Source organism: Synchiropus splendidus, chromosome 18 (genome assembly GCF_027744825.2).
Source record: "Synchiropus splendidus isolate RoL2022-P1 chromosome 18, RoL_Sspl_1.0, whole genome shotgun sequence".
Classification (NCBI taxonomy): Eukaryota; Metazoa; Chordata; class Actinopteri; order Syngnathiformes; family Callionymidae; genus Synchiropus; species Synchiropus splendidus.
The window spans coordinates 13,199,899-13,215,124 of record NC_071351.1 but is presented as its reverse complement, the minus strand read 5'-3'; the positions used below and the strand labels follow the sequence as shown (position 1 = coordinate 13,215,124).

At 43.1% G+C, this 15,226-nt stretch overlaps 3 protein-coding genes across 4 annotated transcripts in view; all 3 read right to left on the bottom strand.

Annotated features, from left to right (window-relative positions):
- Nucleotides 1-4,708: 4,708 nt before the first annotated feature.
- Nucleotides 4,709-9,642, bottom strand: LOC128749299 (dual specificity protein phosphatase 7-like). Its single transcript, XM_053848741.1, has 3 exons — nt 8,884-9,642; nt 7,979-8,407; nt 4,709-6,840 (listed from the first exon to the last, which is right to left on the bottom strand). The coding sequence occupies exons 1-3, from the start codon at nt 9,251-9,253 to the stop codon at nt 6,527-6,529; spliced, it is 1,113 nt and encodes a 370-aa protein (XP_053704716.1). The 5' UTR covers nt 9,254-9,642; the 3' UTR covers nt 4,709-6,526.
- A 2,070-nt stretch (nt 9,643-11,712) lies between these two features.
- Nucleotides 11,713-12,754, bottom strand: LOC128749813 (5-aminolevulinate synthase, non-specific, mitochondrial-like; the record flags this gene model as incomplete). Its single annotated transcript, XM_053849732.1, is given in 6 exon segments — nt 11,713-11,783; nt 11,903-11,936; nt 12,068-12,321; nt 12,392-12,439; nt 12,442-12,506; nt 12,555-12,754. Coding segments are annotated over 6 exon segments (672 nt in total), but the record flags the coding sequence as incomplete, so codon positions are not given.
- Nucleotides 12,755-13,386: 632 nt separating this feature from the next.
- spo11 (SPO11 initiator of meiotic double stranded breaks) overlaps nt 13,387-15,226 on the bottom strand; it is a 28,392-nt gene continuing 26,552 nt past the window's right edge. For both annotated transcript variants that reach the window (XM_053848738.1, XM_053848740.1), the window contains exons 13-15: nt 14,815-14,891; nt 14,254-14,365; nt 13,387-14,037 (exon numbers count right to left, since the gene is read on the bottom strand). In XM_053848738.1, the coding sequence (XP_053704713.1) occupies nt 13,918-14,037; nt 14,254-14,365; nt 14,815-14,891 (309 nt within the window). In that variant the 3' untranslated portion in view covers nt 13,387-13,917. The remainder of the gene's footprint in view (nt 14,038-14,253; nt 14,366-14,814; nt 14,892-15,226) is intronic.

Genomic DNA, 15,226 nt, shown 5'->3' with positions numbered 1-15,226 from the left:
TGTTTTCTGGAGCGACTCTTGTCTGCGGCACGGCAACTATTCGCACGGTTGCTGAGAGAGTATCTGGTTACTCTCTTTGTTGGGACTGGAGCTATTCTTGTCTAATCATGTTAGTTACCATGTTAGGTGAGGTGGATTGACCGACATCTGTGGACAATCAGATGCCTTTGTCCAAATAAAGAAGTCAGTTCCAGTGCAGAGTTGACGCCTCTTGGGTTTATAATTGCACTCCGGCAGGTTCAATTCAAACAAACATATCCAATTTTATTCATAAACTAAATAAATCAAAGGTATATCTCTGAACAAATTGCCATTATGAAAATACTGAATTAAATTGTGTAGTTCACGATGCGGCCACGAGATGTCGTCACTGTTCGACTCAGATTTGGCTATTGATATGAAATCGAAAATTGACGGGAAATGCTATATTTTGAATGAATGGCGTATGAAATTAGAAGAAAGAATGCAATCTCATACAGAAAGAACATGAGTAATTAGGTTACTTAAGGTCAGATTACATTAAAATCCATTAGATTATAGGCTTAAAAATGTCTCATGTTCCATCAGATACCAAGGCACTGCATGAGTCAGGAATAAAAACACGATCTATATTTAATAAATGGTTTCCACGGGCTAAAATAGTTCATCATCACATGCTGAAATTTTGAGTGAGATTGACGGTTTATAGTATAAAAGTATATCAAATACTAGCTGCCCCTTGCTTGTTTACAGAGAAGTAAAATAAGTTCATCTTATAGCCGTGATATCATCCAGTTTTCATGCAGTTAACATGCTAATTTCACCTCTCTTACAGGGAGTTTGAAAAAACAAAAAAAAAGAAAAAAGGTCAAGCAAATGGAAGCAACTGACAGACAAATACATCGAAAATCCATGAGTAAAATCAGCCGAGTAAAGAGAAGTAAAAGGGGGACCATTAAGTTGCCCTCATTCATGAACAGAGCGACACAAAATCTGGAACTTTTGCTGAGACATATGTCATATTGATTGTTCTTGCTGCAATAAAATTGACTGAGGCTAAAATTAGAGGACGTAGAAACAGCCAGCAGCTCAACTGCCCTCCATGTGCATGTACTATCCAGTGCTCCCCCTCCCTCCCCTGCACGGAGGAGAGGCGGCAGCAGCCGGCGAGTGTGTGAATGAATCTGGGGTGTGGCGCACAAGCAGAAAGTTGGGTGGAGAAGTGATGCAGTTACGCAACACAGGCCTGATGACTCATGCGCTGCTGCTATTAACACACTGCGGTTTAAAAGCCACCTTGGGTTATGTGGATTTCAGGCAGACATAAGCTGTCGCCACAGTGAGATACACACCCTGCTACACAATCAATAAAAGAGCAGAGGCGTTTTTGAATGTGGGGTAGAGACGCTGGTCTTGACTGGGGTGAGTCACGCTGATGGTAAAACCACCCTACCTCAGTAACACACATTGATTTATAAATCCTGTTTTCCTAACCTTTCCCCAGCTTGCTCAGATTGAATTTGAACGGCTTGTACCTTGTGTCTTTCTGCCGCCCACAGAAGACGACTGCAGTCTACAGCCACCAGCCTCTGGGTTCAGAAGAATTCTGTATTTCTTGCTGTACAGTCACATGATGTCGCAGGCAGCAGCGTGACAAACAGCCACACACTGCCTTTTGGGCCTTATACAGTACCGGTCCACGGAGGTCCACAGGACTCATGTTTGACCTGAACAGATATGAGTGGCTACAGCCTCTTCAGCAAGCGAGGTGTCTGAGGGAAGCTCATCGTCCTGGCTGCTCTCCACAATGAAAGAGTAGAGAAGACAAATACGGAGCAGAAGGAGTGAAAGTCCAAGTGGAACAGACAGAATATTGTATCACAAGGCTCTGTCCCACTTGTGGTGCTCAGAACACTGAAGTACTGTTCCTTGCCTGACCGTAAAAGCCCACGGAAAAGCGAGACTAACAAACCCAGAATTCCACACTAACTATTCATTGATTCAGTGAATGAATGACGGCGATTGTTTTGTTTGCTGCACCACTGGAGGGTCTATCTATATTTACCACGCGGGAGAAGAAGTCTTGAGTGTTAAATGGTGGGGGAAATGCTTCGCTGTGATCGATTAATTAACTTAAAGTACAACATTCTCCCTGATAAGGTTTTTTTTTTCCTTGCTAATGTTTTCATTTAAAAGTTAATGTTATTCAATCCCAGTGAGTCCGTGCCTTCGCAGCCTCACAAGTTAACATTCAGTAGATAGTTTAAGTCGAACATGGTCACTTATGTTTTACATCTCTCTTTGGCTCATTACGAAGAGACGAAAACACCTAAGTGAAGCACCAGTTTCTATGAGACTAGTCAGCCTTTGGAGACGCGTCTCCCCAAAACTACAGCAAAAACTGCGCCACCTCGCCTGCCTTCAGGATTGCAATTCAAGCCAAATCGATATGATGCAATTTTCTGAAACAATGAAAAAAAAAAAAAGGTTTATATTCATCAGCCAGGTTATGGAAAAGTACTTAAATAAATGAATAAACATTACTTTTCTTCAACATTTTCCCGCATTTAAAGACAAAGGAATTATGATGTGGAAAAAATATATATATTCAAATTATAATTTTTAGAAACATCTTGGTATCAAGATCAGAAAAAGAGGGTGAACAAGGAGGAGTTGAGGGAATGCAGAAAGAAACTTGTTTTGTGGCTTCATGGGGGGCCCCCAGGCCACGCCATCATCCCCAATAAGGCTCCCAAAACTGGCTACTCCACTACGCAGACCACAGATTCAACATAACATAATCCACAACTATTATGTTTTGGCTGCTATTTCTGCAGCAGACAAGAAGATTGCTGTCCTCTGACATCATAATCGGGATCAATCATGCTGTCAGATGGCTGGTCTCAAAGCCATCCACCAGTTCTTCGCATCATTCAACAACTCTGTAAGTAGCATATGTTCGCGCATGTAGCTGGCAGACGGAGCCGCCTCGTGAACACACGACAGACAGCTGACCTTCGTGTTGTGTTGACGTATATTGTTTCTGGCAAGATGCGGTCGCTGCTGCCTTTCTGTTCACTTTGCCACAGATTAAACCACTAACAGATATCAGTTTGTTCCTGTGTGGTGAGCTCGGCTGCTGTACATCACCGGATGGTGAAATTGGCCACAAGACCAGACTTCTGGTGTTAACAGATGGCAGGCTCGCTCTGCCACTAATATTCCATGTGGCTCTGCTTTACACATGACCCACTATTCTCGCTGCCAAAAACTCACACTAGTTCTCCAACACTGTGGGAGGGATGTGAGCACAGCGATGGTGCGACTTTAAAAGGTTTGTGAGGAGATGTGTCACAACAAGAGGAGTCTGAATTATATAGGCAATAGCAGCACAATCACTGAAATACAGGCTGAAAGCTAAATGTTTGGGACAAGTTCCTTCTTTTCCTGGAGTCAAATCACACCCCACACAAATGAAGGAAAACAGGAGACAAAAATGAATCCCTTATTTTGGTTTCAAGTGACATCACGATTATTCTGGTCAAATTCTATATGACCTACAACGTCTCCCATATTCATTACAAACAATGAGCTGAGCGAAAATAAGGTGGCTAAAAGGCAAATTTATGGGGAAAAAATCCATGTATATGTAAATGGCCTTCCACAAATACCTTTAAATAACTAGGTAAGAAAAAGTTTCCGAAGTCCACCGGCCAGCTCAGAAGACAAACCCGCACGGGTGATGTCATCCCTTTTTCACTGACATGATGTCATAGACAGCCGTGGCCAAATATAGAGATTAGGATTATACTCCTCAACCCCAAACATCTGCTGTACACGGTTAAATCACCAAACTGGAAAACAATGTCAGCAAACATGAAGGTCTCTCCACCAACTTCCATATGATATCAATGTGACATTAAGAGCCTTGATCCAAGATGACAATGAGAATTAGCGGGCAGCTAAAAAAGTCACCGCACCACATGCAGCACCACAGTTGAGCTAAGTAAACAAACTATTTTGGTAATTGTACATCCGAGACAGAGGCAGCTGTGAAATAATAGACAGCCGTGCACCATGTCAGCTATGTTCTTACAACCACAGCAGGTGTGAACCAGCTCCAGCCAGTGTGACACACACACACACACACCCTGACCACCGTCCTGCCAGCCAAAGCTCCCACCTCAGTTGAGTCAGCACTTATTACCCCTATGAAGTGATTAAAGGGTTTACAGTAGTGAGAGAAAACTAAATAATGGTAGTTAATCCACCAAGTATTTGCCTTGCGTCACTGTTTATTTCGTTCCATGTTTAACTGACTAATGTGGGTCACAGGATCATGATCGGTTTAGGTTTATGCTATTGTAATGTAACAAGCATCTTGCAAACAATGGCTTTAAAAAAATATTTGGTATATATTTTTAATTTTTCGAAAGAAAAAATATTGTCCCTTAATCCCAGCTCAGTATTAAGATATGAATGGGCATAATGTTTTAAGCACACAAAGTAACATTTTTCTTTTCTCTGCTCTGAGGGTAAACATCACTGCAAATTCGTGCTCTTCAACAACAAAGATGGGGGACTCCCGACCCCACACCTTGACTTCTACATTTCTAATTTTATAGCATTGAAGAGCGAACCTGACGGGTCGGTGTCCGGAGGGAAACTTGCACAAGCGCTGATACACAGCTGGGTTGTGATCACCCATAATGCACCACTGCCTCTTCTCTTCAGTCACAGGTTCGCCCTGCAGGTATGTTGGCCAGCCAGGTTCAGTCATGCCGGGAGAGCCATCACTCAACAGCTTTTATGATCACAACTGAGAGTTGTCGCTCAGCAGGTCCAGTCATGTTTGCCCTCAGTTTGTTAGAAAGTGGAGAGCTCTCCTCTGCTGTCAAATCACTTACGGTGAAGCACTTCAATGAGAGAATGCCCCGCATCCCAAATCCTCATCGACTATTGTAGTGATTGACTGAATGAGCAGTTTAACTTGGAGATTTTTGAGTTACTCTTAGCATTAAGCACAAGCAACTAATAAACACCGTAGATTTGCCTCTGCAAGTGATGGCACTTACAGAATTTCCCCAAGTCAAAATGAATAAAGCAGTCGCTCAATAACTGTACAGAAATGCAATTTCAGTCTGTAAAGTACATAAGGATGCCACCAAGGATGAAAAAACTCTTAAGTTCCAGATCAAAACTAACCTCCGCAAAAGATCTTCAAGGACTCTTGGTGACTCAAAAATGCTATTGACGTGGACAGCAGCCCTCGACAGCCTTGCCATCCCTGACAGTGCGTCGACCTGTGAAGTGAGAGTTAAGTGTTGACATCAGTTCAGAGGAGAATCGATACAACACCGACATGAGGCAAGAAATAAAGCGTGAGCCAGACTTGAAACAGATGAACCTTAAACAACATGCTTCCTTCATCTTCGACGAGACTGAGATGATTCCTAGAAAACAAGGTCAACATTTAAGAACCAAATTTGCTGTGAATTTAGTCATTGCATTGTAAAATCGCGATAATCTGGCTCATTTCAAAAGGCACACAACTCTACCTTAAATCAGAAAAAAAGTAAAAAAAAATTAAAAAAAACTCCAGGAAGCAGCAGTCAAGTAAAAATATATTTCTTGTATAAACTTGTACAGAATACCTTGGACATTTAGTTCAATGTGTATAACGTTCAGATGAGAATCACTGTGGCTTTCATCACAAACAAGTACTTTTCCTTTACAAACAACAGCCCTGGGACGCAATTTCATTTAAGAGGCCGTGTCGACAAACATTTGCCTCCAACACACAATCCCTGAAGATGTCGCTGGGTGAGGTAAGGACAGAAACTCATTTACTTTTAATCCCCCATCATTCACTTAATTCGCTAGATCTGGGCAATTGACTCAACGCTTCGTTTAATTGAACAGTAAACCAGGAACAAAAATGAGTTGTCTTTAATGGATGTCCCATTATCTTCTCCGCCCCTCAAGCAGATCAACTTGGGGTCCGGTCAAAGTCATGAGCAGGTACATCATCCATCTAGAGAAATAAATGGATATGATTCAATAACAAACTCCAGTTTTCAGGAAATGATACAACTAGAATTGTAATTTACGAGAACCAAGTGCAGCTTCCTGTGATGAGGTCACTGAAGGAATAACCCTGGAGGCCATTTATGGCATTTATATTTTGATTCTGTGCTTTATGTTGAGATTCACGGTCAGAAGAGGCATGAGTGATTGGCAGGACCACTTTGCTACCCAGTCAATGACATCAGATTGAGTAGCATTGTACGACTGGTCCCCAGAGGACATTCGGATTGGTCAATAATTCCTTTTAGGCCATCATGGCAACAGTAATAAATACAACAGATTTGTCTTGAGAGCCGAGATAACAGCCGTGGTTGAGCAGGACATCCCTGCTAACATGGGAGAGCATTGGAAAACCGTGAATGGCGGAGAGTGAAATTCACTCTGAGATGTGACATTAAGGCAAGAAGGACACTGAGGTGAGTACTGCGCCTGAGGTGCCGGTGGAATGAAGAAGCGACTCTCATGTTGACTCTAACGTGTCCAACTGAAAGACGTTGTGGTTGGTTGGCGTTGTGAAGAAGAGCTGCTCGTTCGTGGTGGTGGTGCGGTTGTCACACGGGCTGCGTAGTCCCAGCGTCCGCTCGAAGTCCAACAGCTGACCCATGAAATTAAAGTTTGGAGATATGTTGGACTTTTTCCTCTTGACAAAGTCATATGCGTCGTTGAGGGAGAGGTTGAGTCTCTGCATCAGGTAGGCGACGGTGACGGTGACGGAGCGACTGATACCAGCCAGACAGTGAACTAGGATGCCGCACTGTTTGGACCGGGCCTCGTCTGTGAGAGAGAGAGGGAAAAAAAAAAGTTTATTGACACAGACGATGACAAATGTATGGGGTTAGACACCAGACTGAGCGAGCAAAAATCCTGTTAGTGAATAAGCTGATTCCCACCCGCGACTTTCACTTCCTGCGCACACAGGAGGAAGCTTTTAACTTTATTGCTGATGACTTACTTTTGTGAACCCAATCTTTGAAAAACACCTTTTATTTACACATTACAACTGAATACAAACACCACTACACTGAGCAAATAAAAACACTGCTGCAGCACGTGCATTGTAAAAGTAGACTCGTCCTGAATTTATTTTATTTTATTTATTACTTTGAACACAAAAATAATCTGACGGGTTCAAACTACACCCGTAAAACATGATGCAACAGACTTCATGTGAAGACTGCAGACCAAAGTCTGAATGACTGATGCAAAATGAGCTCATACTCGTTGGATGGATCCGATCAGAAGGCGAGCGTTTTAAACATACAGTACATACATACAGCCAAAACTCTTGCACAAACCCAGATTGGAAACAGTTCCTTCCTCATTCAACCTCTTGAGAAATGAACACATCAGAAGCGCTAGAATCTGAGGTTTCAAGTGCAGTTGTGGTGAGCGGCTTCAGATCAAAGTGATCTCGCTGTGAAAATACTAATACACTCCAAAAACAGTGGAATTTCATTAACAATTTACAGTTAATGAATTTACAGTTTACATTTATTTATCAATTTTATCCGAGTATGAAATGTTAGAACTTTACTACTGAGACAAATACTGAAAATTTGCCTTTAAATATCACTATTTCTACACATCTGCAACTGTAATAGTTTAATAGGCTACTGATGACAGTTTAAGGACTCAACGAATATATCCATTTTCCAACAGTGATGACTGTGATATTTTAAATTTAGTTTTGAAAAGATGAGGAACACGTGGGCGCTTTAAAATGACCGAAAATGCTACATAGATATTAAGTTGTAATAAAGCACACTTAGAACACAACTGCCGCCCGGGCAGACATTTTTGATTGAACACAAAATACAGTAATTTATTGTTTGTTCACACATGTATAAAATGGGAACTTGGAGGTCGTAGCTTTTGTGAAGAGCTGTGTGTTAAATGAGGTTGGCCTACTCACCTATAAATGATATGGCCTCGGGGAAGAATTGGGACAGATTCTGACTCCAGTGGTCTGAAATAGGGATCTGTTTGTACCTGAAGTGTCCATCGTGCTCAAACATGTTAGGAAGATTGGGTGTGACGTTGAGAATGTACTTAATGTTGTGTTGGCCAAGCACATCCAGGTTAGTGGAGTCTTTCGCAGAGCCCAGGTACAGGTAGGGGAGGATCTGTACCGGGAAGGCAGGCTGGTTGCTTGGGAGAGGGCTCTCCTCAGACTCTGTAGCGCTGCTTGGCTCGCGATCCGAGTCGCCGTCAGAACAGTCAGAGCTGATCCGGAGGTTTCCAAACCCAAGAAATGACAGAGGCGGAGAAGAGCTGGGACAGGAGCTGTCGAGGAGGGTCTCACAGTGCTCTGGGAACTCCGTGTGGAACTTTACAAAGCCGCCTACACTCGGAAGCAAAACAGCAGTGATTAATAAACCTCAAATTTCTACTGTAAACAAACAGACGTTTAATATTTTAATGGACGAAAATATGATCAGAGTTGCAAGTATGTTTTTTGGAATCAAGCGATTGCAATTATTCAAACAGTTTCGACATCATCAGATCACACTTCTACATTCCAATTAATATCAATGAACAAACCATGTAATGATAAAATTATAGGCATTATAAATCAGAGCACAATTAGATTCACGTCTGTTTGAACCAAAACATGCCAGTGCCATTCAGACGAGGTTGAAGTTAAATATGAAACGTCATCATTGACGTGGAAATAAGAGTTCAAACTTGACAACAACTTGAGTAGAGGCGAGTTAGCCGCGTCGAAGCTAACAACAAACACCAGTAACGACATGAAAATGAACGTGAACGCGTTACATGCAATGCATCGACCTTGTGGTGTAGAAATCAGGGACCTACCTTCCAGATAATACGCTTTACAGCCGTCCTCCCGGAGTTTTTGCAGAAGCAGACCCAGAACTGTGGTGGGAGCTCCAGTGTCCTGCCAGTTGGCGGTGCTCTCGTCGTACAGAATCACCGTGTCCGTCAGACACCTCCGGACGAACTTCTCCTTGTCCTCGTGGTTCGGGATTATCGTCCGGATGGGCACGTTTCCCTTCTTGAACCTCCTCAGCATGAGTCCGGGGATGGCCAGGTTGATGGCGGACTCGATGTGGGATGATTCGTAGAGCTCATGAGAGCGGCAGTCCAGCAGCAACAGCGAGCCGCCGCCGGATTCCAACTCCACTTGCAGCCACTCCACGCTTTTACCCGCCGTCACATTAGACATATCGGTCCCGATATCTATCCAGCACTTTCTACATAGTCAACGGCCAACAACTACTTTTTACCGTCTCAAAAACAGCCCCCTTCTTCGCTCGATCTTCTCCCTTTCCATCAGGGAGGAACTCCAATGCGCCCCGCGACTCGTAAGATCGTGTTTAAGCTTAAATAAAACGTCTAAACTATTATTTTCAATGTTTTGAACTTCCTCCACATCCTACCACATTCTCGTTCCGACGCATGGGAGTTTTTTTTTTCTTCAGTTGACAGAGAAGCAAGTGGGAGGAGTTTGATTCCCATCATTTAAAGTCACAGCAGGAACAACTTTCACATCAATGGGAATGTTTGAGTCATCACTACGCTGTATTGTGAACTAATTTATGATCATGTACAAGTGGATTACACAGTTAAGACCATTGCTAAAGCAGTCGGAAAGTCAGGACACAGCTACAGTGCAAAGAGACTAACTAATTCATTAGAACTAGTTCTATAATCGGTGTTCACTTTCAAACGCCACACAGGTTTTCCTATCATAAAGAGACTGACTCAATGTCATTACTCTGCAATATACTTATCCAGGTCCCATAACCTTTCAGCTGTGACTCAGTAACACCAAGTCCACTGCATGTGTGTGAAAACCATAGGTAACTAGGTGACACCATCAGGCTGCTACTCTTAAAGCTGACTGTGGCACAACTCCCCGTCTCTCAGACTCCGTGAGAAATACAACCTCACTCATTTGAAATTACATGTTTGTGTCTCTCTTTCGCGATCAGCGCTCGACCCCTGGATTTGCTCAAAAGTCAATAAGCAACCAAAATCAGAAACCCATTTGCATGGAAATGAACCATAATGCAGCTCCTGACAAACAAATCCAGGGTGGTACATCAACCACAGTCATTGTGAAAACAAGCCCACTTCAGTGGTATTTACATGCCTGTCCTAGAATATGTATCTAAGAGTATCCACTTTCCACTGAGAATAAGACCAGTTTGTCAAAATAATATTCCAATATAACAATGTTGGTGCCCCTTGACCGAAAAAAAAAAGATGATAACTAAATGGGGCAGCTTGATCCAGTTCAATGCCGAGTGATCAAGATGGCCCACTGATGGGAAATGAAAAGTTGAAGGGAAAATGCAGATACTGATTGTTGTTTTGAGCATCGCAGCATTCTCATGCTACACTAATGAAGAGCAAGGCAGTGTTGAATGAGGAGGGGCAGGGGAGAGGGAGATGCATGCGGAGGGAATCCAGCCATGCAGCTCATCTGCCGGCACACGTGAGTGGGGGAGACGCAGATGTGCAGATGATCGGGATTAACACAGAAAGCTAAAAATCGGCATTTGCGCGCTCACGCACGCCGGTTCAACACACAACGGCCGAGCATTATGACACACCATCACCGTTTTAGCACCAGCTTCTCACACCAGACCACTGCTTTAATGCCAAGAGTTCAAAACCGACAGCTCGGCCCGTGGGCCTTCCATTACACACGTGCCGAGGTGTGACTGGAAGCAGTCACAGAAAAGGGGAATTGTGCATGACAGGAAAGCAAAAAACGCAATTATGGAAATTTTATCAGGATAAAATGATCAGTGTGAAGGCCAAACCAGTGCAGGAATGACGTGAGAATAGAGGCAGGATTTAGCACAATGGTGTTGGTCACCTGACTGCAGTTACATAACAGCCTTCAAAACGTGAGCACATGCTAATTCTTGCAGCGTAAAGCGAGGCTGCATCTCTGCTTCAGATGATCCCAGGTTTTTGCATGTCAAGTGGGGCTTTGACAGTTTTCACGCAGAGCTGGCGGGCACAGTGACGTGCAGATGTGCGGTGGGAAGCGTTCAGAGATGAGACAGATGGGAAGTGGGGGCTTCAACTACATGAGTAGGAGGAAAGGGCTTATTACTCAACTGACTTTATCTCCGGTACATAACAGGGCAGCAAAAGCTGGTCTATTAAATCCACTAAAGCGCAGTGTTAGACACCAACCTCACAATTAGTAGCCGATCATGTATCAAGCGCCTCATCCCATGATCCATCAACATCCTGTCACTCACTGATGCCACCCAGGGGCTCCAAGAGAAAGCTGCAGCTATGACTCACTCACTCACTCAAGTCACCACATGACGTCACACCAGTGTCTGTCAATGAGAGACCAGGAGCGGCCCCTTGTGGTGAGGAAAAACGTGCTGCTTTTCATGAATGAATGACCACAAATCTGCCCTTAAGCCGATTATAGATGAGTACTTTCACAACCAACTGCCTTTAACTTAATCAACGAAATGAGCCAATCGCATTTTAGGCCGTAATACAGAGAAATTTAGATGGTTTACAGAGTGAATCTTCGACTTACAGAAAGAGTGAAGTACATCCTGGAACTACAATTATGGCCAGTAGGTGGCGCATATCTCTAGTTATGGTCAAGCCAAGGCTGATGGACTGAGGCCTGAGATGCAGGACTTACTGGACAATATCACGCTCACTCATGAGGTTGAGGTGACGAGGCTGATGCATTCTGCCGAGGAAAGGGACTGTGGGTCAAACCACACCTTCGAGGTTGTCACCAATCAGCCTGCGTAAAAAAATAAAATAAAGGTCAACCTTTGTTGATATGATCCACAAAAAGGGGGGGGGGACATCGCGAGGTCACAGAGTTCAGTGTTCCCCTCTGCATCAGCAACCTGCTAACCATTTAATCAGGACTAAAATCATGGGCACCAAGTTACACACACAGTACTGACTCGTTACACACACTGTACTGACTCATTTACTTTTAAGTATTATAGTGAATGTGCTTCTGGCTTAGATACAGGACAGGGCTAATGTGGCTTGGGCGGTGGACGACTGGAAGGGCAGAGTCCATCAGCAATTGTCATAACTCGACATTCCCCTGATGATTCTTCCTTAGGACTCGGCCCTCTTCAATTTTCAAGACTCCCACAGACTCCTGAGCTCCTGCTGGCAGCATGGGAGGCAGTGAAGAGGTGAAAATGAAGCCAGCAGCATAGAAGCGCACCATGTCCATCAGGGTGCTGGCGATGTCACCGCCCACGCAGCCAAAGGCTTTGCCTAGGAAATCGGCACATGTCAGAGACATACTTATCACAGCTGTCACCTCACTCACACGGCTTGTAGTGACCGAGAGTGCTGGACACAATGCCCATCTTGTTCATGACTCCATCTTGGGTCCATACAAGCACACGGCATGAACCCAATCCAAAGTTACTGACCTGAACCTGTGAGCAGTGTCGCATCTGTTTCAACGGAAACACTCACCTTCTGAGGAGAAAATGAGAAATTACAACCTTCAAAGTGAGTAAATATATTGTTTTGAAAAATTATGATCATCGTTGCCATAGGCAGTGGAGGAGTCAGATTTTTTATGAAGCTCCTGTAGCTGGCCGACGCCATTGTGGCGGAAGACAAACTTCTACGCCTGGCTGTTCCCTATGCCCTGAATGATCGAGGCATGGTCACCGGCATCAGAGTACAACCCGGAGCAGTAAACATATCAGCAATGGCCGACAACTGTGAGTATTAGGATCCAACCGTTGGCTGATAAATCCAACTATCCTGGATAATTTGGAATCAATGTTAATTTCACACTTCACTGGAAAGGGTCATTGCTCAACTCAAACAACTTACATGAGTTAACATCAAATTTCGAATGTGCACTGTCCACATGTATCAAATTCAGTTCCTTACTTGACATAAAAGCCTCTGAAATGTTCTCCTGAAGCTTCACACAGGCCAAAGTTACCAGGCTCTGGATTATTACTATTGGACTGTCCCGCCTGGTCAGGAGGAGCACTACATCCGGGAGACAAACTAAAAAATACAATTCAAGCATCATTAGTTCCAAATTCAAATGACAATATTTCATAAACCATTAAAAAAGGGCACCTACTGCAACATGAGTTAATCCCACTTAAACTTTCAAAAGAATAAAATTAAAAAGACTATAAAGATGAGATCAACATGAAATCAAAACATGATAAAACAACTGTAATATTGCATGAATATAATGTAAATACTTACCTGAAGAAATTGCACTTTCATATGAGAGAAGAAAACTCTTTTGCAGTACACGAAGATAGCTGGGTCACCACTCTTACCTCTTCTGCTGTGGTCAGTTGTCCATGACATGAGAAGTAGATGCATCTTGCTCCACTTGCATAACCTTCCCTTAGACTCAGGAGCGGTTACTTTGAAAATGATGGTAAATGCTGAAATCATGTTTTTTTGGGTTCCAAAATATTGTAAACTGCAGGTGATTCAACTGTACTTTCACTTGTCCAATTAGGAAAGCCATTCAATTGCAAATATATGGTCATATTAAGAATGAATAAAATATCTGACAAAAGTATACGCAAAAGAGTACAGATTTGAAAACTAACTAATTCCATTTATTATTTTAACATGCAAACAAAGCCCATTAAATCCCTTTGAACGGGTCATTGGTAATACTAACTCAAACATTCGTTTCAGTTGCAGAGCGAAATTTCAACACCACATTCACAAACTCATGAACACAGTATTAAGTGTCCGACAAACCAATTGCATTCATCAGATGTATTGATCGGCTATAACTATCGAACTTCAAAATGTCGAAAAATTGAAAACAGTAGTAGTGGGACTAAAAGTCCACTAGATGGCAGCATTGGGCTATATCCATCCTCCGTAGCGCAGTTTGTTGGGAAGATAAATGCTGGTGAGAAAATCCGGAGCGATTGCTGCTAGAGACTGAATCTCAGCCTTGACCTTGTTTTTCTGCATCAGCTGCATCTGCGATCAGAGCAAACACACCGGACAGAAAAACTTAAATCATTACAATGACTTCATGTCCCCCCTGAGGAAAGTGTAGCGCAGGACTTGCTGCTTGAGAAGTTACACAATACAAGGCTGTAGTTCAGTGGAGGTGGGGGGGGAGTCCATGGGGCAAGCCTGGCTTTTCACAACAAAGTCTTAATAAGCAAATCACGAGAACATTTAATAGTCTACCTCGTTCTGCCAGTCTGGTTGCTGATCCATGTACGGCCTTCGGAGAAGGCAGTTGAGTTTGCATTCCTCCATCGTGTTCAGGGGGATTAAGGCATCGCTTGGAACGTCAAGCCTCAGCAGAAAAAAAAAAAAAAAAGTTAAATTAATTGCTTCAGACACACCACAACACATTAAAAACACATGGGACGCAACATGAGTTCAGCATTAAATTTACAATGATTAAATATAACAAACATTGAAAAAACAAAAAATAGCCATTTCATATTTGTCTCATGTTTCCAAATACGTTCAAAAGTGATTGGAGTATTTTTGTGTGTCAGCGACCAGAGCAGCCATCGGGCCTGAAGTAAAGCCCAGATACAGGCGACAGTTAAATACATGTTGCGTTATGCGTGATGTACAGTGATACTTAAAATGCAATCCGCTCTCAAATCCTTGGCTGAAGACTTACAAGTCCTGACAACAGCAATAGAAACCGAGAATGGTGAAACATCTCCACAATAAATTTACATTTAGATGCAGATGGAGACAGAAGGGAAGTTGTAAATGTGGAGTCCAAACCTCAGGAGGTCAGACGGGAGGAGGCCAAGCCACCGAACAGCCGGGACAGTCAGGTTGTGGGCCTCAAAAGACATGGCCTGCACAGAAAAGACACACAAAACAGAAAGCTTTGTTAAAGTCAATACCTTCCAAGGCCAAAACTTGTGCTTTTTGGGGAGGAACACAAGACAAAACAAACATTTTCATGAGCCGAGACCAAGACAATACCAAGATATTTCGAGGGAGCCAGACTGTTGTCAAAGAGAGCGGATTTTAAAACCAGTATATAATCCAAAACCTGTACTTAAGCATAAGTTCTCCTTGACAGATCAAGATAAAGGAGGTTGAAGACACAAACCACCTCTAAAGCTGTAACAATTTTTCAGAAGAAAAACAGACCTTTCTGCACCTGCATGGTTCAGATTACACGACA